The 25,479-nt window shown below is 38.5% G+C and overlaps 1 protein-coding gene across 5 annotated transcripts in view; it reads left to right on the top strand.

The window, feature by feature from the left end:
* fbrsl1 (fibrosin-like 1) overlaps nt 1-25,479 on the top strand; it is a 486,912-nt gene that overhangs the window by 445,939 nt on the left and 15,494 nt on the right. For 3 of the 5 annotated variants that reach the window (XM_088335574.1, XM_088335572.1, XM_088335575.1), the window contains exons 8-13: nt 7,020-7,431; nt 8,871-9,127; nt 15,038-15,288; nt 17,989-18,042; nt 18,174-18,269; nt 25,308-25,379. In XM_088335574.1, the coding sequence (XP_088191700.1) occupies nt 7,020-7,431; nt 8,871-9,127; nt 15,038-15,288; nt 17,989-18,042; nt 18,174-18,269; nt 25,308-25,379 (1,142 nt within the window). Of the gene's footprint in view, nt 1-7,019; nt 7,432-8,870; nt 9,128-14,714; nt 14,876-15,037; nt 15,289-17,988; nt 18,043-18,173; nt 18,270-25,307; nt 25,380-25,479 lie in introns of all 5 variants that reach the window. The other 2 variants (XM_088335576.1, XM_088335573.1) reach the window with 2 other exon arrangements.

Raw genomic sequence — 25,479 nt, forward strand, 5'->3', positions numbered from 1 at the left:
TTTCACCCACACACCAAATTAAATATATTATGATGCATTGTATCACTGGATATGGCAGCACATGACGCTGCATTTCTGTTAATATCTACAAAATTGTTTTTTCTCCATTTTTGTACAATACTTAGGTATGTGTTCAGTATCAGGACCCTCCACATTATTGTGTTTTTTATTGTATTGTGAGTTTCATAACACAAAGTCTATAGTCTAATTAAGTTTTTTGTGCCGAATTAAGCATATAAACTTGAGCTCACATACCCTGTGATAATTACATTGATTGTCAAATGTCACATGGCCAAATGAATAAAGTTCTGTCTTGCGAACATACATCAGAAGATATCATGTCATGTGAACTGTAAACTAGTGACATGAGAAATGTATTTTTAATAATTTTAATGTGATCGACAAGAGTCATTACATAAAGTCATATGGCTATTGAATACTTGTGCATCAAGCAAAATATTCTGCCAACGCCAGCCAGCACCGCTGGGAACAATGCAGACGTTGTTTAGCCGATTTATTTGAATGTCAGGCTGCTCATGGCCTTGTTTCATTAACGCTGCCATGACTGGAGTCAACCACCGTGTTTGCCTACTAAATGAGAACACCTGATAGCCTTAAGCCTCTCCTAACACTTGTTGTTCTCAGACGCACTTTGAAAAGGAATAATTTCCATATCTAACCCAGGTAATGGGGAAGAAGCTGTTTGCATATAACTTGGTTTTCCCTGTCTTTTGTATGAAATGGCATCGTGTCAACACATCAAGTAAGTTATTTATGTAAGTTATTTTTTCATCCTCAGCTTTGTAAAAGTTTTAGTTCATAAGTATATAAAAATTGTTCAAAGACTACTGCTTTATTCCTGAGGTTGTTGGGGTCTTTTTTTAGGAAACTGTGCGCATTGGAAATTAATTTGAAATGTTTGAAAAGCAATCGTTTTCTAAGGCTGTCGTTTGAGTATTCAAAGCAGGTGAGAGTTAGTGCGCATTAATGTCCTTCTGGGTTTCTCCCTTTTCCTCTTGGCATGGCACATGTCAGTAGACTTTTACAGGGTTCTTACAGGTGCTTGAAATCCTTAAAAATGCTTGATTTTTAATGTTTTAAAGAATTTAAAAGTGCTTGAATTCCAGGTTACATGTTTTTAAATGCTTGCAATTGTTGCCATTTAATGCTAAGCTAATTTACACAATATTTACACAAGAAAGTGTGGGCATGTAGAGGCAGAAGATATTTACATTGGGTGTTTACATACAGTTTTGGGATCGTATTAGTGCAATATGTGGTAGTGCAAAAATAGGCAATGTTGTGCAAAGTAATCATAGGCATGAATACAATTTTACATCTGTATGAGGTAGTGTGTTTGCAAGAGTTTGTTTTCATGATAAGGTATTTGAGTTTTTCATCACCCAAATGCCGGTTTTGGATCAGGGCATGGTATAATTGTGGCCTTTGAGACTTTTTGTAATTAAGGCCTATACGAATAAATGTGACTTGACTTGAAAAGTGCTTGAATTTGGCCATTGAAAGGGTGTACAAACCCTGCTTTTAGATGGCTCCTTTCTTGATGACCATCATAATCTAACTCATTGACCCAGACTTTGTCAGTTATGCCATATTGAAATAATGTAAAGCAAACACAACGTAGGACTGGATGGGTGCAAGCTCACCATCTGTACCACATGGGAAAGAGGAGGTCACCAATGAAGGGTGTCTACTGGAACAGCTGCGTGGTACCACTAGGTTCAAGTCTCCCGTTGGACACATTAGTCAGTTCTAGGGAAGCCTGTTTTCCGTCTGCTCCTTTCATTTGTCTCTTTAATCTTCTCACCTTTGCAACCGGGTACACCATATCCCTTGAGGAAAAAAGGCACGTGCACATAGGGCAAAGGCCCAATTCCCAAGCGCCCAGCTATAGCAAAAACTATGGAAAAATCAATAGTAGGATGAGATGTCGTCTGGTGAGTGGGTTTGGAAGTCCCCTCAAGGGACTTTCCTTGTCCCTTCAGCGCACTAATCCAGCTCCCTGGAGGGATTTAGAAGACCGTGATAGGGGAACCCTCCAACCTGTCTTACCCACACCTACCAGCTGCTTTGCTTTGCGGAAAGGGGCTTAAATGGCATATAGACACATTCATCTAGCATTTGGTGCGCTGCAAAAAGTCCATTAGTAAGACATGTAATATTGTTTTTTCCAGAAATAATACTCCAGATAGCATTATTTGTAATTTCTTTTTAAAATCGTAAGATGTCACTGTAAGAAAAACATTCTTAGATGAGCCAAATTATATTCCAAAAGAAATGTTGAGAAATTAAATATAAATGTTTTACTCAAAGGAGATTTCGGAATTTGGTATAATTTTATACACTGACGCTTTCTCCGGGCTTGTGTCAACATTGCAGCCTCTGTCAGCTCATTCATGATGTGCGTGCAAGTACATGCATTCTTTAGACCCGCTCGAATAAACTCTTCTTTTTTCCATCTTTCTTGGGTTTGGTTTGGATTTTTTACTGTAGCCTATTTGAAGAAGGCCGCATATTACTTTCAAACATTTTAATGCTAAGCTAACAGATATAAACAAAGAGAAATACCACCGGGATGATCATGACGTCACTATCCAGCACCCCCATTCCTTCTTAATATTTTCTGTCCTGAACAGCTTTGCTAAATGTAAAATGAAAGCAAATGTGTAGTCAGAATTAAACCATAATAATTATTTGAACTTAGTAGGATATTGTTAACACACACTTAAATAGAGGAAATATTTGACTTTCCACTTTTTAGTGACACGTCAAATGACGCACCCAACCTTTAATCTACTGAAAATAATTATTCAAATAAATCATTACAAATAAGAGTATTTGGAATTACTGTAACGGTCCAACATTAAACCAACAAATGTGTTTTTTTTACATTCTAATAACATGACAAAAAATCATCTTACTTTCCTAATATATAAGGAAAATAGTGTAATATTTGAAATATCCGAAAATGTGGATTGTTTTTTTTATCTACCAAGATGTTTAAGTCCATCTATTCATCCATCCATTATTTGCACTGCTTATCCCCAGTAGGCTCGCGGGGGTGCTGGAACCCATACCAGCTATCTTCGGGCAGCGGGCAGGGGACACCCTGAACTGGTTGCCAGCCAGTTGCAGACATACAACCATCCACTCGCTCATTCACACCTAGGGATAATTTGGACCAGCAAATTAACTTGACATGCATGTTTTTGGAATGTGGGAGGAAACTGAAGTGCCCAGAGGAAACTCACGCAAGCACGGGGAGATGTAAAAGAATTTCATAATATAACAGATAACACAAAAACAATATATAAAATGAGCAAATTGATCTGCAAACAGAACTATTATGTATCATTACGCAATTGATTAATTGGTGAGGATTTTTGTCAGAAAATTTTACATACTGTGTTGGTGTATCCAACCTAGGAATACCTGTTTTTCTATTGTTAACATTGTGTCTTGTTTTTTTTACCTACATTTCAAAAAGTGTCAAAGTATTGCTAATTCCAAATTTAATGTGAAATGTACAAAAATCTTACTTCCATGCCTGGGTGGTTAACATCAACTTTATTCATGTTGTCTGTATTTTAATGTGTGTCTTGATATTGGCATTAATATTGTACCAACTCACTGTGTTTTAATCTTCAAAGAAGTTTTTGGTACACCTCAATTATTCAACTGTGAGGACAACACTTTGTACCCATTGTTTTTTTTTTCTGTAAACACTAAAATGAATCCTACATCTTTTTCTGTGCATTTCGATATACAACAAATATTTTAGATATGCATTGTGAAATGATAATAATGATAATAAGAGTAACGTTGTTATTGTCTGGACTCCTTTGTGTGTCAGTTGCTCTGTGTCAGTCTCACTTGCAGAGTGATTTTAATGAGGGTTTCGTCGGTCAGAGTGGATACCTCTCGCCTCTATTAGACCCCATTAAAATCACCATTAGGGTATTCCACTACAGTGTCTTGTTTTGTAAAATTATTATTAGAGATGTATGTAGTTCCTATTTTCTGGAAAGGTTCTTTTACTTTTTCTGTTGCTTGCTTTGCATTGTGCCTGGAATGATGCATTGCCATGGCAACATTCTTTAATTGGGCCGTTTACCAGAGATTTCCATATTTCTGTTAGGTATGTTTCTATTATTGTGAACAGATTATTATTATTTTTCAGAATTGATTTTTTTTTTCAAAGCCTATTAAGTACAAAAATATCAATGACTGCAATGATTTTTTTTTCATTTTCAGGATAGTTTTCAATACTAGAAAAATTTCACAAAAGTTATATAGAAAAAACGACATTGATTGTGTCATGCTCTGGTTTGGTTTGTACCCGCTGAGAGTGACTGTTAAATTGTGACTTTTTACACTACTGCTTTTTTATTTTATGTATTATGTCTGCGTTAAACGTGTACTTATTCATGATGCCAAAGTGATGTGAAACATGCAGGTATGGCTTTTTAAAAGTGTTCTAGATCCATTGCTGGATAATTTACTCTAAATGCTACAACAAAGATTGTCAGACTATTTTCGGAGCGCAACAATGCTATTTCAAAAATCTTCTGGAAAATCTTGTCAGGAGAGTTGCATGGGCCAATCCGGCCACTAAGGACAAGATTACTGACCACTACGTCTCTTCACAGCACAATTGAAACATAATAATTTCATACCAGACTGTGTGTTCAGCAAAGCCCCGAATACGGGCCGACATTTAACTTTAATTAGGTGTGATTTATTCATACTGACTGGAACGCAAGGAGAAATTGGATCATCTGATTAGAGTCAAGCATGAAAATGACCTGATTAAACACTTAACTACCAAAGAGGGGGGAGACATGAGGAACCAGGGGAAGGAGACATTACGGCATCTGAAAAATGAGCTCCTGTAGGATTTGTTCCTTGTCGATGCGGTTGTCCCTTGGATCCTTCTGTATAATAATTCTCCCTTGTGTACTTTTTCTTGCTTTTTGCAGCATCCAGTGTTCTCTGTACTCTACATGGTTTTCCATGGAAAGTTTGACTTTTGTTAATACAATGAGTGGTCCAATGACAGTCTTCTTTTGCCCATACAAATCTATTCCTTTTGTTGGCCATTCTCAGATATGGCTTTTCCTATGCCACTATGCTTAAAAGCCAGCATATCAGAGTTGCCTCTTCACTGCAGATGTCACTGGTGATTTGCGGGTACTAGTTTATTCCCTGTAAGACGTCTATTTCTCAAATTAGAGACTAAAGTACTTGTCCACTGCTTGGTTGTGCATCGCACTTATAATTCTACTCTTGTTAGAGCCTGAAGGTGCTGTTCTCTGAATAGAGTTGTACACTCTGTTGTAAGAGTTCTTCCATTCATTGCTAGAAAAGCCCTTATCTCTTAAAACAAGAATAGACTGCCGAGTTTCAAACAAGTGTTTTCTTTTTCCGGCCATTCTAAATGTTTAATCAGACGCACAAATGTGATGCTCCAGTTACTCGACTGGCTCAAAGGAAGGTCAGTTTTATAGCTTTACGAACCGGCTAAACGTTTTTCAGCTGTCCTAACATCAATACACAAGGGTTTTCTAATTATCCATTAGACTTATAACGCAACTAGCAAAATAATTGTATAATTAGAAAACTAAAGAGCTGATCATTGGTAACAAGCATTAATTGACCCTTTGCACTCATGTGACATATGACAACACCTTAACGATACCATATTTAACAGTGGGAAAGGCCACATCAACAAAAACAGCTATACTATTCAACACAATTGGAAATGACTAGTCAAACGATGTCAGATGAGGTGGCTCACCTTGTCGGATGGCACAAAGGCCGCTATTTAGAGAAACTGAGGATAGCATTAGCAATGCTAGCTACTGTCTTCCTCCTAACATATCCACACATCTGACCAAAATGTCCTGTCTGTCTGACTTCACTAATGGTAGCTAGTTAGTACTAGGTAACGTATTATATTTAGTTTCTTTGACGTGACTTGGAAATACATCAAATGTACCTTGTAGAAAATGCTTGTTGCAAATCCTGGAATAATTTAAGAGTTTTCCCTCCGTTTGATTTGCAGATAAACATCGCTGTCTTCATTGAAACATCCATGCAAACTTTTTCTGCACCGCTTATCCTCAGTAGGGTCATGGGGGTGCTGAAGCCCATCCCAGATATCTTTGGGCAGTGGGCAGGGGACACCCTCAACTGGTTGCCAGCCAGTCGCAGGGCACAGAGACAGACAATTCACTCACTCATTTACACATAGGGAAAATTTGGACCAGCAAATTAACCTGGCATGCATGTTTTTGGACTGTGGGAGAAAACCATAGTGGCAGGAGGAAACGCATGTGCAGGAAGGCTGATAGCTATATTTGAACCCATGACCTCAGAACTGTGCCACAGACACGATTACCAGTCTGCTGCCATGCTGCCCATTAAAACCGATATGATAAAATTCGAAAATGGGCTTAGAACCCTGCCGGTTGGCAACGCTCAAGGCACAGCAATAAATCAAAAGAAATTGTGGTTATGTTCTTCTCTCGTGATTAATGATATTTGTTTCAACTCAAACTCTCATTCATGTGCTTTCGTTAAGGTGCTTCTTGCCTGTCCATCATTGCTCTAATTATGCCTGGGATGGCAACGTGAAGTCCCTTGCAAAGGGTCAAAATGGTTATGTTGGTACATTAAAACCAGCCATTTACTGCTAAAATAGTCATTAACCGAACTACCAAAGTATGGGGTGTATTTCTGATTAGTTTCTTGTTCTTTTTTTGAAAAACAAAACAAAAACAATACTGATTTTTCTTAAAAAATAAGGACATTTAATGGTGTGTATATATAGACCTTTAATGAAGTCCTGAGTCCTGCTACTGATTATACCTTTGCTCACGTGGGTTTCATTTGCACAACATCACCTATGGCTTCAGAAATACCTCTGCCTTTGAACATCTTATACCCCTATTTTTTCTATAAAATGTATTTTCTCACTGTGTCCTTGTTTCTCTCCTCAGGTGTACCAGCGAATGAGAGTCTTGCATCCAAGCGTAGTAGCGCAACTAAAGTCTCCAGTCTCCATCGCAAACGGGAAAGGAGGACCAGTGAGGTGCTGTTTGCACCTCCACAACCAAGCCCCACCCCAGCCTCAGCGCCTACGGGCTCCCCGGCCCCTGCCGCAGCTGCTGCGCCCCCGGAACCTCTTCGTTCGCGCCTCCTGACGCCTTCACCACTTAGTGAAAAGCGGGAGTTGCAAGGACCACCCCTCACCCCTTCCCCTTCTCTGCTGAGGGCGCCACCCCACTTCTACCCGCCTCACCCACATACCCAGCAAGAGCCCTGCATCCATCCGCCCCCGCCGCTCCATGCCCGGCCAATCATAAGCCAACAAGTGCACCACCCACTGCAGTACGACCTCCAAGACATCAGGTTCGTTAATGGGTTGAAAATTGGATTTATAATTGTGTAAAACTGTATAGACGTTTTTATAATTGCCCTGGCTAAACTGTTATTTCCACCGTAGTAGATGCTGAATGGATAGTAAATAATGGATGAAAAGTTAGAACTTTAAACACTCATTAACAATGGCTGAGGGAGCAGATTGGCTGATACAAGAAAGTAGGGCTGAAACTAACAACTATTTTGTTAACTTGTCAGAGATTATTAAAATGATTAGTCAAATGAAAAGATAATTATGTTTTCTTAAATTAAGCATTAGGTTTATGTATTTAAATGTTCGTGCATCGCAGAGCTACTGCCATGATATACATTGCAAGTAGTCTTTTTATTCGCCGTATCAAGGCTAAAATGCTCCAAAACTAGATGTTTTGGTACAATGTACAGTATATGTTTACATGCAGGAAAATAGTCAGAATTTGGGGTTTTGGACCAATGACAATCACTGTTATCTTGACTTGTGACTCGTAACCCCTAAGCATAGCAATTAGAAATAACATCGTTTAAAGGGCGGAAGCACGAGCAATGTGCATTTAGACATTTTCATTTTTAAAAAAGGTGCGTTCATGTCGAACAACACAATGTATGAAGTACTTTACACTACTTGGTTCCCCCTCACTCAAAATGTGTGCTCGTTACAATGTCTTGTGTGTTTGTGACGTTGGTCTGTGCAGCTCTTTGAGAGTTTTTATGGTTAAGAGCTATACAAATAAACATGACCTGACTTGGATTAGTGCTCGTATGTTGCTTGCTAGAAGTACCAACACTACGTCAGATTGTTCGTGGCCAAAAATAGATTTTATTTGAATTACCGCCCTCATTTACATGTCCTTACAGAATCTGAATATCGGCAATATACTTGTTTTTGTTAATTCCACCATTCCCTGCATGTAAATGTACCAAACCCAACTAAAACCAATCTAACAAATCCTCATCACAACAATATTTAAGTCACTTTGAAGCATATACGGATAGGATAAAATAACTCACTAAAATCTAATAGCACTTATTCTGTTGCACTTGAGTGCATTGCAGTCACAATTTCTCTTCTTCTAAATGAATTATGGTGCAAGACTTTCTAAGACTCGTAGTCCGAGTCACAAGAAACCGTAAAATCATATGCCGCCACGCAATATAACTTTTGCACATAAAAATTGATTGTTCTACCTCGCTTGTAAGATTTAATGTTTTTCATCAAACCGCTTCTTCCTTTTTAATGTCTGCCACGTTTTCCCTCACCTCTGAAAGAGGCTTTATTGAATTACCACTATTGTCAACTTGCTATTATCACTTGATGGAAAATGTTATTGATTTTCATGGAAGTGCATCAGGCCACCGATTTTAATGTTATGTTAGGTCATTTAATCAATCATTAAAAGTTGAATCTTTTATTTTGTCACATTTATCTTCAGCCACCAGAGCAGTCCTGTTCTTCCTAAACATCACCTCAGTGCACCGCAACACCTCCCACTCAGTGGGCTGCCGTCCTCGGCTCCCCCTTTGCCTCTCTCCATAGCCAACCTCTCTACCTCGCACTATTCCTCCCTACGGAGCCCGGCACATCGCCATTCGGCCATGTTTGCAACCCCAGCCACTCTGCCTCCACCACCAACCTTACCTACCAACAGTTTAGTGGTGCCAGGGCACCCTGCAGGTACCCCCTACCCAGGTAATACTGCAAAAGCCTTTGCTTTCAATTTCATTTTAACACAACACATAATTAGAGCAGTGTTTCCATGATGTGTTGTAATTTTCTGAACTACTTATAATAATAACACTCAAACAAGTTTTTTTTTTTAATTTACAATTGTTTGGGCATTAAAGCTAATTCAACTCATGAATAATCAGACAGTGCATGTTTGGACTTTGATCGCAGTTTTTCAACTCTGACAGACAACTGGAAAAAGGAACTCTTTTTCTACATTGACCATAACACTGTGGTACCTCTTATTTCGAGTTTGATTTGTTATAGGATCATGCTCGTAGCTCGAATTGCCCGTGCAACGGGCAAATTTTCCCGATATGAAATAATAAAAATGAATTAGTCCGCTCCATCCACCCAAAAGCATACAAGTGATCCATAAATAGCTATAAAACACATTTTCATGATCACTAAAAACACATTCAAATAGTAATTAAACATAAAAAATACTGTAATAAAATGAATAAGATGATACTAACAGAATAAAATGTGTGCGCATGCTGCAGAGGAAGAGGGGATGGGTGGTTGCAAGGAGGGGTCATTGAGATTGCATACCTGACAACTTATACTCTTTTTTCCATATTTTATACTTTTTCACATTGTGTACAACATATAACAATTTATGTACTGGATTTGTTTTATTTTCTTTTTTTTAAAAGACCGTTCTCGTCCTGCTTATTTTGGCTCTAACCTGGATCTTCTCTGTCACTGGTAGCAGACGACAATGTCAGTGTATATTGCTAATATTGTCACAGTATTCTACATAGTCTGTCCTGCTGTAATTAGGTGCAGCATCAATTTTGTAAGATTTGTAATCGATTCATATAGAGGACTTTGAATCATTAATAAGGGGAGAAATTGGTTGAGGCTGACACGTACGTATGAGACGGAGACACTTGATGATACGTAAGTGCACGCTTAAAATAAGAGTTGTTGTAATTTTAAATGAACGTACACCCAAAAATATTTTCAATTGTTTTATTTTTTTTCATCTTTATTACCGTATTTTCCGCACTATAAGGCGCACCTAAAAGTCTTGATTTTTTTCAGAAGCTGACCATGCGCCTTATAATACAGTGCGTCTTAATTATGGATCAACATTAAATCACAAGGTCTCGCAACTTACGCAACAGCCGCCGACTAGATTTTCCCCCGAACGTGGCGTAGTCCGCAGTGTATGCTGGGATTTATATACCGGCGTTTCATTGGCTAACCAATGTGTCAATCATCATTTGAATCGATCACTATTGGCTGAAGTTATTCAGAGCCTCGGATTGGCTAGAGGGCCAAAACAAACCCTGCAATTGGCCGAAAAAGATGTGTCAATCATCCGTTAAATCGATCGCTATTGGCTGAAGTTATTCGGAGCCTCGGATTGGCTAGATGGCCAAAACAAACCCTGCAATTGGCCGAGTTTAGCAATGGCTTAGCAAGCTTAGCAAGCTTGCTAAAGTACACCATAAAGAAACATGTTTTATTAGTCTGTATTTGCAAATAATTTACTCTCCTGGATTTACTTCACTCACGGTTGTAAGAAGACCATTATTGCGTATCATTATTGAACGTGAGAACTTAGGTGAGCTATGCGGCTTTATATTTTCCCGGTATCTTGTTTTAGAACGATCTTGATGTTGCTGTGATGAGTTGAGTGAATTAAACTCAATTCCAAGTGTTTATTGTCATATGCACAGTAAAGTTGCGAGCGAAAAAGAAAATAGATACTAGGAAATGTTTGGCATTTCTTGAATCCCAAGACTTTAACCTTCCGAAGGATATTTGAAATGATGCATTTGAGTGACATCGTACGGACACCGCATCCGCACGTGTCTACGACACGTATTTGCTTCTTTGCAAGCTTTGGGAATGTTAAGGGGGTAATCAGTTTGACTGAACTATCTGACTGTTTTGTCGACGTTCCCATTGTAGCGCCTTATAATCCGGTGCGCCTTATCCATGGAAGATATAGGACCAAAAACTATTTTTTGGGGGTGCGCCCTATAACCCGGTGCGCCCTATAGTGCGGAAAATACGGTAGTTTGCATGCGCACACTGTGCACTATGATGCTGGCGGTAAGCAGTCGCGTTGTGTGGTTTAGTGCAGTCTCTAGTGGTAGCCTCGGGGACTGCTCGTGAACTGAATTTTCCCTCGTAGGAAGGTAGGATTTTGTCTTGAAAAAAATAGTATTATTTAGTAGTAATTTGTAAAATTAGTATCCCGAAATTATCTTGTTTGGACGCGCTTGTATGAAGAGGTACCACGGTAATTTAGGCTATAAATTTTGCACGAAATGACTGGATTGAATTCAGATACTGATTGTTATCAGTTTAGGCCATCAATTGATATGGTTTAACCCTTTTTTCTCCAGTTTCTGCTCTGTCGGGATTTAAACTGTGATCAGAATTGAATTCATGACCACCTAGTAAACAGTCAGCTTTTCTTAAATTGCTCCTGCTATGGTTTGAAAGTAGGAATGACATTGTGGTGTTATTCAGTACAAGAGCACTTTATTGTGAGTGTCAGTTTTTTTTTTTTTGACCAACCAGAAAATGTTTTGAAATGCTGAACTTGAAGAGAGCTTCTATATAAGCAGCCCTTGCAGCATTTTTTTATGGGCCGGAGAGGAAAACGTTTGGACACGCTTAGTGCAGAGCGCCAGTCCCAAATTTCAAATTCGTTTTTTATAACTGATTATTTTTCAACCAAAAATGGTGTCCACTTTCTGCACTGTAAAAAGTAGTACCGTATTTTCCGCACTATAAGGCGCACCTAAAAGTCTTAATTTTTTTCAAAAGCTGACCATGCGCCTTATAACACAGTGCGCCTTATATATGGCTCAATATTAAATTCGCAAGGTCTCGCAACTTACGCAACAGCCGCCGACTCGATTTTACCCCGAACGTGGAGTAGTCCGCAGTGTATGCTGGGATTTATATACCGGCGTTTCATTGGCTAACCAATGTGTCAATCATCATTTGAATCAAACACTATTGGCTGAAGTTATTCGGAGCCTCGGATTGGCTAGATGGCCAAAACAAACCCTGCAATTGGCCGAGTTTAGCAATGGCGTAGCAAGTCCGCGGTGTATGCTGGGATTTATATACCGGCGTTTCATTGGCTAACCAATGTGTCAATCATCATTTGAATCGATCACTATTGGCTGAAGTTATTCGGAGCGTCGGATTGGCTAGATGGCCAAAACAAACCCTGCAATCGGCCGAGTTTAGCAATGGCGTAGCAAGCTTGCTAAAGTACGCCATAAAGAAACATGTTTCATTAGTCTGTATTTGTAAATATTCTACCGGTACTCTCCTGGATTTATTTCACTCACAGTTGTAAAAAGACCATGATTGCGTATCATTATTGAACGTGAGAACTTAGGTGAGTTATGCGGCTTTATATTTTCCCGGTATCTTGTTTTAGAACGATCTTGATGTTGCTGTGATGAGTTGAATGAATTAAACTCAATTCCAAGTGTTTATTGTCATATGCACAGTAAAGTTGTGAGCGAAAAAGAAAATAGAAACATAGAAATGTTTGGCATTTCTTGAATCCCAAGACTTTAACCTTCCGAATGATATTTGAAATGATGCATTTGAGTGACATCGTACGGACACCGCATCCGCACGTGTCTACGACACGTATTTGCTTCTTTGCAAGCTTTGGGAATGTTAAGGGGGTAATCAGTTGGACTGAATCATCTGACTGTTTTGTCGACGTTCCCATTGTAGCGCCTTATAATCCGGTGCGTCTTATCTATGGAAGATATAGGACCAAAAACTATTTTTGGGGGGTGCGCCCTATAACCCAGTGCGCCCTATAGTGCGGAAAATACGGTAAACCTTTGATTGATTTCTTTAATTTTGGTTCTGAAGGTATGAAAAACGATTTTGGTGCTGCTCGGTACAGTGGCTCACAGACTTTTTTGTCATTCCTTAATCTCGTAAAAAAGTAATCTTAAAAGAGCTCAGCCTACTTGTTTAAAAATAATCTCTTCTTCATTTTTGTTTGGGCATATAGTTGATTCTCATCTAATGTCCTACCCTACTTCTTCATATAACTTTTTTCTTTTGGTACAACATTTTCTTGAACCTGCCCGGGATGACCAATGTCATGAGTTTAGCAAAGCATAATTTAAGCGCTACCTGTATATTGTATTTACATTAGACACAGTAAAAAAGGTCATCAATAATTCAATATAAAATATAAGCTCAAGTCCCTTCTAAAATATGTCCCACCAGGAGAAAATGCACTTATGGATGCTCTAGCAGATAACCCACAAAGCCCATTCTAACATCAGATCAATTACTGGAAACATGACAGCTATAAGAATTGCCTTGAATTAGACTATTGGGTGGGATACAAGATTGAATTCCCTGATAGGTATCAGATAGTGGTCATAAAAGATAGCAGTCAATTATTTCATGGCCATCCCCATTCTTAAGTTTACTAAAGTGGAGGAAAACAATATACAGTTTTCTGCAGACAAAAGAGCACATTTATTGATTGTTGCACAGAACCAATATACAATTTCTTGAAGAGCGGTTCTAAATTATATCAAGTTGTTTCAAAAGTGCTGATTCCACAATAAATCCCTACGTTCAAACATACTAGATCAGTGTTTCTCAACATTTGTGCTGTGTCACACTTGTGTAATGCAGAAATGTGTACAAAAAAGTCATTATTCTGATGTGATGGCACTTTAATAGAGTAACTCGGTGACATGTGCAATATTGTAGGGCTCACTTTTGCGGAAGCAGCAATATGTTAGACAGCATGGCTTTAATTTGCTGCGTTATATCTTATCTTGGACGTAAGCATCAGTTCAGTTTGTGATTTGTGACATAATGTGGACAGTTATCCAATGTAAAAATACTCTGCTAAATCCCTTTTCCTTGTGTTGATTGTCGTTGTCATGGCTATATTCCCTTTAAACTGTGTTGTCATTAGTTGGCCATTAAGTGGTCTTTGGAATGCCCCTGCGGACGCTCCCTGAAAGTTTTGCAATTTGCATTATTTAAATTACACTTTAGGACTGTAAAGCTGTCTAATGGATTCTGATATATTTGTTAGTTTATTTTCATTTCACATTATATGCATGATGAACTGGCTTCAGAGTTTGAATGTTAGAAATTAAGCTGGACCCCAAAATGGCAATTGTTTTAAGGATGGTGTGCCTTGAGATTGTTTTCGATGGGAAAAAAAGTGTGCCTGGCTCAAAAAGGTTGAGAAACACTGCACTAGATAATGAGACGTGTCAAAAATGCATTTTGTCACACAGTAGATGGTTGTGTCACGTTTTGAGGGTGCACAACTGGCACTGGCACTGGACTAGTGTAGACATCATCAAGTTAATGAAACACTAATATTTTAACTGACTACTAATTGGTGATTTTAATCTCTGCCCAAATTACCCAAAAGAGCAATTTTTGCTGTAATGCATTGTAACAGGCAGTCGTCTGCCCGTTACTAAATATATGCCTCACCGCGCATTCTATTGCCAGCGAGTGTGTGTGTTTTCTGCTGGGATGACTCTTGGTTCTTTCCTGTCTTTAGATACCAGCCTGTTGATATCATTCAACCAACCTATCATGTATTGCCAGCCTCATTCGGGGATTCTGATTGGCACATTGTCACAGGCAACTCTGTTACCACCACCAATGAGTCCCCACGTAGAAAATCCTCACAGCATGAGCTGGAGAAACAGAGAATGCCAGGTGACTATTTTCTTTCTTTTCTACCCTTGTTGTGAAGACTGACTGGATGCCCGTGTCTTTTTTTTTTTTCTTGTGTTTCCACCTTTCCCCTCTCCCTACCCCCTGTTTTTCTTTCCTCTTTTTTTGTTTTGTTTTTGTTTTCCTTGCTCTCCTCTCTTGCAGAGCATGATCTCCTGCGGCAGGAGCTGAACAACCGCTTCCTGGTTCAGAGTTCCGAGCGGGGCCGGGGGCCATCTGCCTCGCCGCTGGCCCCCGTGTCGCTCTTGAGGGCCGAGTTTCACCAACACCAGCACATGCACCAGCACCAACACACCCACCAGCACACCTTCACGCCCTTCCCCACCAGTCTACCCCCGGCCGCCATCCTCACCCCGCCCACCGCACCTCCCATGGTGCGTAACCAAGGCAGAAACGTGAGGATAAGTAAAGAAAAAAAAAGCTAAACTATTGAAAAGTTTGAAAATATTAGTTACATCCCCTATTAGCCCTGCCAGCTCACTTCAAAATCAACTCCCACCCTATTATTTATCCTTTAGTGTCCCAAAAATAGTATACAAGTACGTTCCTTCAAGAAAAAGACCACTTTTTATCAGTTCGGATACCTGAAACCACCATCAGGCCTATAACTACACAATGTAGTAAGAACATAAATCAACTAGCTTTGGCTTATATCTCATACTCAACCATGCACAAAAATATACTGGATATGAAAATATGTTGAGTATTAACAAAAACGTCTTGAACCAGGAAATCGATAAATCCAATAAATCCAGATATGTTTTGAATCTTGTATACAAAAGCCAACAAACATGTAATTGCATCATACCCTGTTGAGTTAAATCGTACGCCAGAAGAATAATTACACTTTCAAATAGAACCACATGTCAAAGTCTGATAAGATAAATTGTGCAAGGCCTGTAAGATAGACTTTTCCAAATCATTACCTGTCTAGAAATTACATTTAATGTTCTAAAACGCTAACAAAGTAACACAGACATTTTTAGAAGACTGTTTGGTGTCTATTTTTACTCTGCGCCCCTTTCATTACCACCAAACGGCCATCAAAATTGCATGGAAGTTACCAATGACGGCTCTATTTATATTTCCCAAGGCTAGTCCCGAACAACAAAAAGCCTTAACTACTCATTCATCAATCGTAACATGTGAAACTAAGGCGGGAATCACAATTTCCCTCTCATGGCACAAGTATAATAAAACCCATCCATCTCGTCCCTACCTCTGATAAAGAGTTTCCCGGTCCCATTAGTTGCCCATTTGAAAAAACTCTCCATCCTTTTGCTTGAAGATCACAGCACCCGTATGCTCTCAGTCCAATTAACAGTTTCCATGTTGATATCGGCGACAAGACCATACAATTCACAATATTTGCTATATTTTTTTTCTCACAGACCACTATGCATTGATTTGTCCTGTATTTCTCCTTCATGTGTTTTTCTCACCCTGCTATGTTCTTCTCATTGATGTTCTTCTCTTTGGGTGCATGCCGGGAGGCGGGATTAATGATGTGGTCGTTGTTGCTGTTATGCCACGTTTATTGAAATCCTGCCTTCTCTGCACTTTTCCTGGTTGATTTTGTGTAGTTTTAACCGTTTGACTCCTTGGCTAATGGCAGTAATTAATGAAATTACACTGAATCGATCTTTGTTTATTGTTCGGTGCCCTCAAGGAGGTTGTTTACCAAATGGTCACATTGACCCATTCTGTTACCTCTCTCCTTCTGAGCAAGGATTCCTTTAAAATTAAAAAAAAGAAGAAGAAATTTGGAATCAAAGTGACAGATTGCACAAAATTCCAAGACTACAGTTTTCGCCTAATAATTCCCTCAATGCCAAATGTGTCTTTTGAGGATTTTTGTGACTGGACAAAGTTAAACTGACAATCTCCGAAAGCGAATTCGCTCTTTTTGGAAGAAAACACATGTTCTATCCTGAAGTATTTTTATTTCTTTCTGTGGCTGGCACTGAATTAATTTTTTACCCAGCGTTAAAACGAAGCAGCCCCGGCCTCAGTAAATAATTGAGCTCAAGAGCCAAATAGAAGCCAGATGTTCAAATCTAAGAACTAAGCTAACTTCGAACTGACAACCACCCGCGTCGCATCTCACACAGCGACACGTTTTTGTGAACTGAAATATGTCGGTGCCTGCCAAGGGCGTTTATAAAAACACTCGGAAAAAGCACCTGCAAATGGTCTGTGTATTTGTGCTAGGGAATAAGTTAGTGTCACTTGTAATTAGTGTGTTTAAAAATTTCGAGGCTGTATTGGCTGGTAAAAAAATGCACAATGCCGCTGTTCATGTTCGGGACAACGTTTTCTCTCTTTCTTCTTGATGAGTTCCTCGTGCGCCTAGGTCACGATCAAAGCATTTTTATTTGAAGGATACAGTTGTTAAATGGCAAATTACCAATGTGGTTATTGTGCTAGAATGCAGCCCTTTCTGCTAAAAAGCTTTTCTCACATCCATTTCGCATTCAGACATGTTTTATTTTTCCGAGTATCACTTACACGCGGCTCTGTCTCAAATCAGCTCTTAACCGTCGCTAACGCCGTCTGCGCCACTCACATTAAATGATTAAGGCCTTACTGGTCACACAAAAGTCTCCTTATATTTTTTCTTTTATACACAAAGGATGGATTTTTCGGTTGCTTAAATCACTTTCGATGTTTGGATTTCTGACAAATGTCTTTGTGCAGCCTTTCCAACTATAGCAAAGACATACATATTATTTTTCAAATCAATTCTCCAATAAGTAGAACCAAATGTTCTGCTGTATAACCCATGATGGACGCGTCCAACCCCCTATACTGTACGCCCAGTCATGATTATCTCCTGTTAATATCTCTTGACTGCTTTCCATCTGACGATGCAATCTAAAAGATCCCCGTGACTGGTGAAGACCAGCTGCTCCCCTTTAGGGCTTAATCATCTGAATCAAATCCTGCTTATTGCTGTTTAGCAGATGGTGATCATATGTCCTGTTTTTCTTTTTCTTAAGTGTCACAAGATGTTATGATGAAAGTTTTGTTGGAGTGACTATGTCAAGTCGATCAATTCTAATCCAACTTTCCTGTCTCTTTTTTTTCTCCAACAGTTTGACAAATATACACCTAAACTGGACAATCCATTCATCAGACATCATTCGAATGTAAGTCACTATCATTTGAATGTGTTTTTTTTTTTCTTTAAATAATTGTGATTTTACTTGTATAAATATTGTTCTCAGAGTGTTTGACGTATCAGATTTGATCAAGGTTTTCTCATCCCCTTTTCCCTTAGTTCTTCCCCTCCTACCCCCCTACCATGCCAGGTATGCCCCCTCTGCTTCCACACTCAGGACCGTTCAGCTCACTGCAAGGAGCCTTCCAACCCAAGGTAAGCCTAAATATCATGCATGAGCTGAAAAATAAAGCACTGTAATTCTCACACCGGTTTTGCATATAAACAGTACCACAACGTCATCAGCCATACATATGTGATACATACGTATTTAAATGTCTCAGGTACAGCAACTTTACATAAATATGTGTCCAATTAAAATAGTTTTACAGAAACTTAGTTGTATTCAAGGGCCAAAGAGAGCTATGAATACACTCCCTAATAAACACTTTTTTATTACTTTCAAGATTTTCCTCAAGCAAACGGGTTTACAAGCTATTAAAAATTGTATTATAAGGTACCGTATTTTCCGCGCTATAGGGCGCACCGGGTTATAGGGCGCACCCCCAAAAAATTGTTTTTGGTCCTATATCTTCCATAGATAAGGCGCACCGGATTATAAGGCGCTACAATGGGAACGTGGACAAAACAGTCAGATAGTTCAGTCCAACTTATTACCCCCTTAACATTCCGAAAGATTGCAAAGAAGCAAATATGTGTCGTAGGCACGTGCGGATGCGGTATCCGTACGATGTCACTCAAATGCATCGTTCCAAATATCATTCGGAAGGTTAAAGTCTTGGGATTCAAGAAACGCCAACCATTCCTTAGTTTCTATTTTCTTTTTCGCTCGCAACTTTACTGTGCATATGACAATAAACACTTGGAATTGAGTTTAATTTAAAAAAAAGACCCATCACAGAAACATCGCTATCACTCTAAAACAAGATACTGGGAAAATAGCCGGAGTAGCTCACCGAAGTCGTTGCGTTCAATAATAATGTGCAACCATGGTCCTCTTATATCTGTGAGTTTAGGAAATCCAGGAGAGTAAAATATTTACAAATACAGAATGGTAAATCATGTTTACTCTATGCCGTAGACAACTAAACTTGCTATTCACATTCATCTTTTTCGGCCAATTGCAGGCTTTGTTTTGCCTCTTTAGCCTATGCGAGCCTGTAAATGATAAAAAGGATCCGCCCCCTTCACCTCCGAATAACTTTAGCCAATAGTGATCGATTCAAATGATGATTGACACATTGGTTGGGAAATGAAACGCCGGCATATGTATCCCAGCATACACCGCGGACCACATCGCCTACGAGGAAAGATCTAGTCGGCGGCTGCTTGACTTTGTTGCGAGACCTTGCGACTTAATATCGATCCATATATAAGGCGCACTGTATTATAAGGCGCATGGTCAGTTTTTGAAAAAAAAATAAAGGCTTTTAGGTGCGCCTTATAGTGCGGAAAATACGGTAATTAGTCTGGAATAATTGCACAACATTGGGGAATTAACTAGTGAAAATAATTTGCAGACAACACCAAAAATTATACAATCAAAAAGGGTTCCTCTAATATCTCCTGAAACGTTTATGAAAACATCAATTTCTAAAGCATTTTTGTGCTTTTAGTGTCTTTATTTCTTATTAGGGGGAGTTAAAATGCTGTGCAAAATGTTAAAGTATTTTGGATCAGTGATACACAGTAGATCCGTTGTGATTTGGGGATCACAAAGTGAAATAGCGGTGGATAGAAAGTTAGTAAATTAACCAATGCCTTCTGAATCCCCGAAACTCCAGTTAAAATGTTAGAAGGATACGGCGATGGCAGATTAAAAACGAAACAGATTTTAAATTGTCATGCGCTTAGGAGATGTCTTTGGTTTAATCACCTCCTTGTTTTTAATTATATTCCCAAAGGGCTATTAGTTATGGCCATGAAACCCAGCAAGCTTTTTTCCCATGAGGGAAATGCTGTAAAGAGGGGCTGAAAAACAGCTTATTCCACTTACTTTACAGCGTAAGGTGAGAACACCATATCCCGGGCGTCTACTGTCTTATAATTATATACGTAATTAAAGAAGGGCTTTCTCACAGCAGTTGGATTCCTGCCAACAGAGTTGCTCTGTGAAGTACAAGCAATTTCTGCTTTTGCTCAAAATAAGGTGAAAAATGCATTTCCGAGAACAGATGTGCACTGTAATCTCAGAGGAATATTTATGTTGTTAGTTACCGTGAGCAAATACTTATTCTTTTTTGGTATCCTTACATTTCCGAATGGTTTGAAAGCTGTTTAACAATCATGCCTACAAAGTTCAATAAAATAGTCACTGATGGCAAAGCACTTTGCAAATACAATAGTCACTGATAGCAAAGCACTTTGCCGTTTTAAAAGGTTTCCTGGCTCATGAATGTGATTTGGGCATTTACTTATAGAGCAATAATGGTACACCTTTTACAAAGAAAATATTTTTTTAAATATATACAATCAATGTTTTAAAGCGCAGTTCCACTTGTAATACACAAATCAATTGAACGTTGTTCACATACTGCAATTAAAACTATTGAATGATAGTCAACAAATTGAACGTAACTTAATAAAACTACTGAAAGATGGTGCAGTGCAATAAGTTAGAAAACTGTGACCATTGAAAATATTTTAAAATAACAATAATTTATTCTATGAAAACCTTACTTTTAATTATGTTACTATCATGACTGAGTCTGTATTTATTTATTCAACTCTTGCCTATATTAAATAAAGTATACCAGTAACTTCCCGGATCACATCAGTTCTAGGAAGGCATATTTTACAGGGATTGTGTTACTCACATGATTTTATGGTACCTATTTTTAAAAGAATGTAAGTTTAACCTAAGCACACAAAGAATGTGTGGGCACTTAGCGGCTTTCTTTTGACTCCCCTTGAGCACATTGACGACCAGAAAGCTTGAATACAACATCAAAACAAAATGTCAAATGTGGATAAAAGCAAACAAGCCTACTGTTCCTAATATAGCTTTGGTTGTGTGCTATTTATTTTTTTACCTACTGTTATATAAACAAAGTTGATTTGAAGTGCTTTAGGTGAAATGAATAAATAGTCTGTTGCTCCCACTTACATAAGCATAACTCACTGCATAGCACCAAAATAAAATGATGGGAAATGGAAAAGGACATCAGGTCACGTCTTGTGCTCATGTAGGCGTTTATTTGCAGTGAAAACCTGAAGGTAATCTCAAATTCTTAAACATTCAAAATGTGAGAAAATAGTGCATGGTTTTGCATAAAATATCTAAAGTATTTTATCGGTATATTCTAATTATTTTCAGAGATAATGCATTTTGAAGACAGCCTGTCTTGTCTTAGACATTCTGAGCTGGGATGTCGTCTGAATAACACCAGCACGCTTGCAAGCCAGGGCCATACTAAAGACAGGCGAATCACTAGCAACATGTTGCAATGCAGATATACATGAAATAGGCCTACATGTATTTTCCATATCCCGCTAAGCTGTATTAATTCAATTCTTCTCTGGTTCCTATCTAGACTGACGCACAAATGGGAACTGCAACAGCCACTGTTGTTGCGAGTGGTTTGTTGAAACTCAATGTCCCTAAAAAACAAGTTTTGTGCTAAAGTGAAACACAAATACATTAAAAGCTGAAGAATGTAGTTCAATAGGGCATAAACAATACATCTAGACAAGGTTTATGTGATAGTTGCAGTGCAGCAACTATATTTTTCAACAGTAAATACATTTACTCTGTCAGTCTTTGGTATGGCCCGTTTTTAACTATGCGTTCCTGACTGACAAGCAAACTGTGCTTCATACAAAAATCATTACCGCTGTAGAAAATGAATAAAAACTGCTAATTAGATCAAACATGATCTCAGAAGGGTCTTAAACACAACCTACTATCTACTAACTGTTCAGAAAACGATCACTTCTCTCTTCGTCGTGAATGTCAAGTTTGCCCTTGTCACTCGTCTCATTCATTGGTTCGAATTGATACGGCTGTTTAGCTCATTCTGAGGCACTATAATTGCTTTTCTCCCTAGACATATCTGTCAGGGACCCTTTTTTTAATCACAGAATTTCCTTTATTTTGTGGTGTAAAAAGGAAACTGCATTTTAGTCTTTGTTGATAATGTAAACAGTCTCATTTTTTACTGCTTTTATTTTTTCCGGAAGTTTTCACAATTTGAACATCTTCGCCAGGTGCCAATTCTATTCAAGTGCAGACTGGAAATTCTGAAAATTGCAATCACACGAAATGTTGGGTAATGCAGAAATCGCAATAAATGTCATCTTATATGTCTAGAAATGCTAATGCTTTTGGACCTTTCCATTTTTTAATTTAATCTCTTGCTTTTTACCTACTACTATTCATCTGAAGAACACACATTTGAGGCTACACTTTCCTTGAAGTTTGTTTGTATGTGACATGATATGCAGCACCATGTTTGCATATTCTACATGGCTGTGCAACTTTTGCAAGTGCCAATTTAGAAACCTAAATGGCCATAAATTCGGGGTCAGAAAGTTTCTGCCCACTACAATCAGCGTCCGTTTTGAAACTTGCTTCACATGCTGCGTTAATGGGATTTGTTTGTTACTTCAATGATGTCACAGCTCTACAACAAAATAAACCCGATGGGTAAATTTTGAGACTAAATATCACACATGTGTGGAATATTTTCCATAATTGTGGGGAGGAACACTACAGGTTCTGTGCCTAATTGAAAAACAAAATCTATTTGCAAATAACTTTAAGCAAAACGTTTACCTCTTTTGTAAATGAATGGAGCTTGTTGTACTGATGCAGTATTCATGTCATGTATTAGTTACATGACTTGCAAACAATGGTCAGAGTGTGTAGCATTTGAGCTAAGCTATGACAAGCAACAGCTGAAAGCATTAGATAACATCTGTCCGTGTCGGCGAGACGAGGCCCCCTAGGGTGACGGCTATGAAAAAGGGGGGCAGAAGGAAATGTGGGGCGAGGGTGTGGTTGCGTCTGGCAGATGCCCAAAGGCTCTGACCTGATGTAAGCACCAATCAAAGCTGGCCTAAATCCTCTGGCCTTATTCCCGGTGGTTTCTGTCATGAAGAGGCCCTTTTGTCAAAGGCCCCTCCAGATGGCTCACTTATGACTCTCGTACTTGAAATCCTCTGAAAAGTATTCTGGGAGAGAAGCTCCGGGTGAGAGATGTGTTTGGATGTGTGTATGTTGGCGAAGCTGATGACTTAGGTCAACCTGCGGGAATTCGCATCCACAATTTAAGGGTGGATTAATACGCCTGATCCAGGGACTCTAATGAGATGAAAAGAAGATCAGCGAGATCAACTATGCCTTGGCCTGGTGTGGCTCAACAGCTGCAGCGTCATTGCTGGAATAGGAAACATCCTCAGCTTTGACGCAGCAGTAGCGGCGGATTACTGAGTTGAATATCACACCAAGTAGGCTCAAAATGATGACGGAAATTATCCTGGGTCGAGATGAAAATAGAATGCAAGTGTACACGTGTGAGTGGACCATATGCACACATCATTTCTCCAATTACCTGTTACCCTTTCCCATCTTCTGGTCGCTATTGTTCCCATTAAATCTTTTGAAAACCGGGTCCAAAAAGAGCCACAGAAGCAAACTATTTTTATGTTTATTTTAGGAAAGAGTCACACCATATATTCAACAAAACCGCTAAACCTGCTTTCTAGACAAAAGCTTTTTCTGCAGGACATTATATTTCACTGTAGGATAATTGATGTTTTGATCAAATTTATGAAATAAAAATTATGGGAAAGCCTGTTTCCCAAATGTCAACAAATATACGACTTTAAAATTGTCTCCTTCCTGCAATTACTTAAGATCATTGAGGCGCATTTTGAGCTTGATTTTTATATATATATATATATATATATATATAAATAATGGTTTCAAAACAAGGTGCAAACAGTTATTAAAAAATTATGACTCACAACACGTGGTAAGGTTTCTCTCCTGGCTTTGCTCTCTTTGATCTCCGGCAAAACTAACATCAAATCCGACAGAAACAAAATGAAAATAAATCCAAACAGCTTGCCAACATCATTTTTGCTGTTCCATGTATTCCGTTACTCCCCAAGCCTGCACAAAATTTAGTAATTCTATTCATATTTAGTTTATTTTGTCTTTTATTAGCATATTTGGTATTGGAGTAATCCAAAAGTAATTGAAAGTAATCCAGTTAAAGTAACCCTACCCAACCCTGATTATTTGTAAATATACTATAAAGTGACAGGGGTATGTTTGGGACCTTATTATTGTAAAGTATTTAGGTAACAATTGTATTATGAGATTTATTTTTTTCATGCAAAAATGTAAAATATTTGGATACATTGTTAGTATTATTTACTTGTACTTTAGATTTAAATTAACATTGTACATCGGTGACATTTACGAAAATCAAACAGTATTTTTTGGAATCATAAGCAAAGTTAAATGAACTATCTTATAAACCTGCATTTGTATTTCTCTTGTCACATATCATAAGCTTCACCTAAAGGGAGCTGACATATTTGTTCACCATCTTGGCTCTTAGGGTACCCAAATACCTCAAAAAGGCTGTGCAAAAACTGTGACGTAAAATGGTGTGTTTCGGTCTCGTCGGGTCTCTGAAGTTTGTATTTTTCCTTGTGATTGTGAGAACTCCTTTTTTTTTTGCACTACAAGATGTAGCGATAGCTAGTGGTCAAAAATACCCACTGTCCCTTTAAGGATTAATTCCTCTTTTGAACATGTAAACATGCTTGAATTGTGACATTAATGATTTTCCCTTTTTATGTTATGTACTGTATACCTTCAACATGTTTAACGTGTTTGATCGACCAATCAAAAAAAATATAAATATAATATGGTGTTTAAATCACTCACTCCATGATATTCAATACCAAGAAGTGGTGTCTTATGAGGAAGCAATACCTACACAAACAATGCATCTGTTGTCTGCTTTGCTATAAAACCCCAATGTATTTTTTGACTGACTCACTCCACCAGAAGACTTTCCGTAGTCCATTATATGAAATTAACCTGAAAGTTCTATTCCAGAATTCTAACAACAATTCATCATGAGCTCATGTGCATAGAGTCCATTGTACTCTGGAAATACATCACATACTTACACAGCATTATCAAAATGATGCTGTTTTTCTTTGCACTGCTTTTTCAGTTTTCAGGTAATGTTCATTGTCTGTTGTTATCACCAGGCATCCAATCCCATCGATGTAGCCGCACGTCCTGGAGCAGTTCCTCACACGCTTTTACAGAAAGATCCACGGGTAAGCAGACTAACATGCCAATTCTTTTTAAGGGCCATGATCTGTTGATCAGCACTAGAAATTATTTGCCCAAAACATTGAAATTTGTAAGTTACGGACT

This window comes from Urocampus carinirostris, chromosome 5, assembly GCF_059441175.1.
Source record: "Urocampus carinirostris isolate Australia breed hairy pipefish chromosome 5, RoL_Ucar_1.0, whole genome shotgun sequence".
Taxonomy (NCBI): Eukaryota; Metazoa; Chordata; class Actinopteri; order Syngnathiformes; family Syngnathidae; genus Urocampus; species Urocampus carinirostris.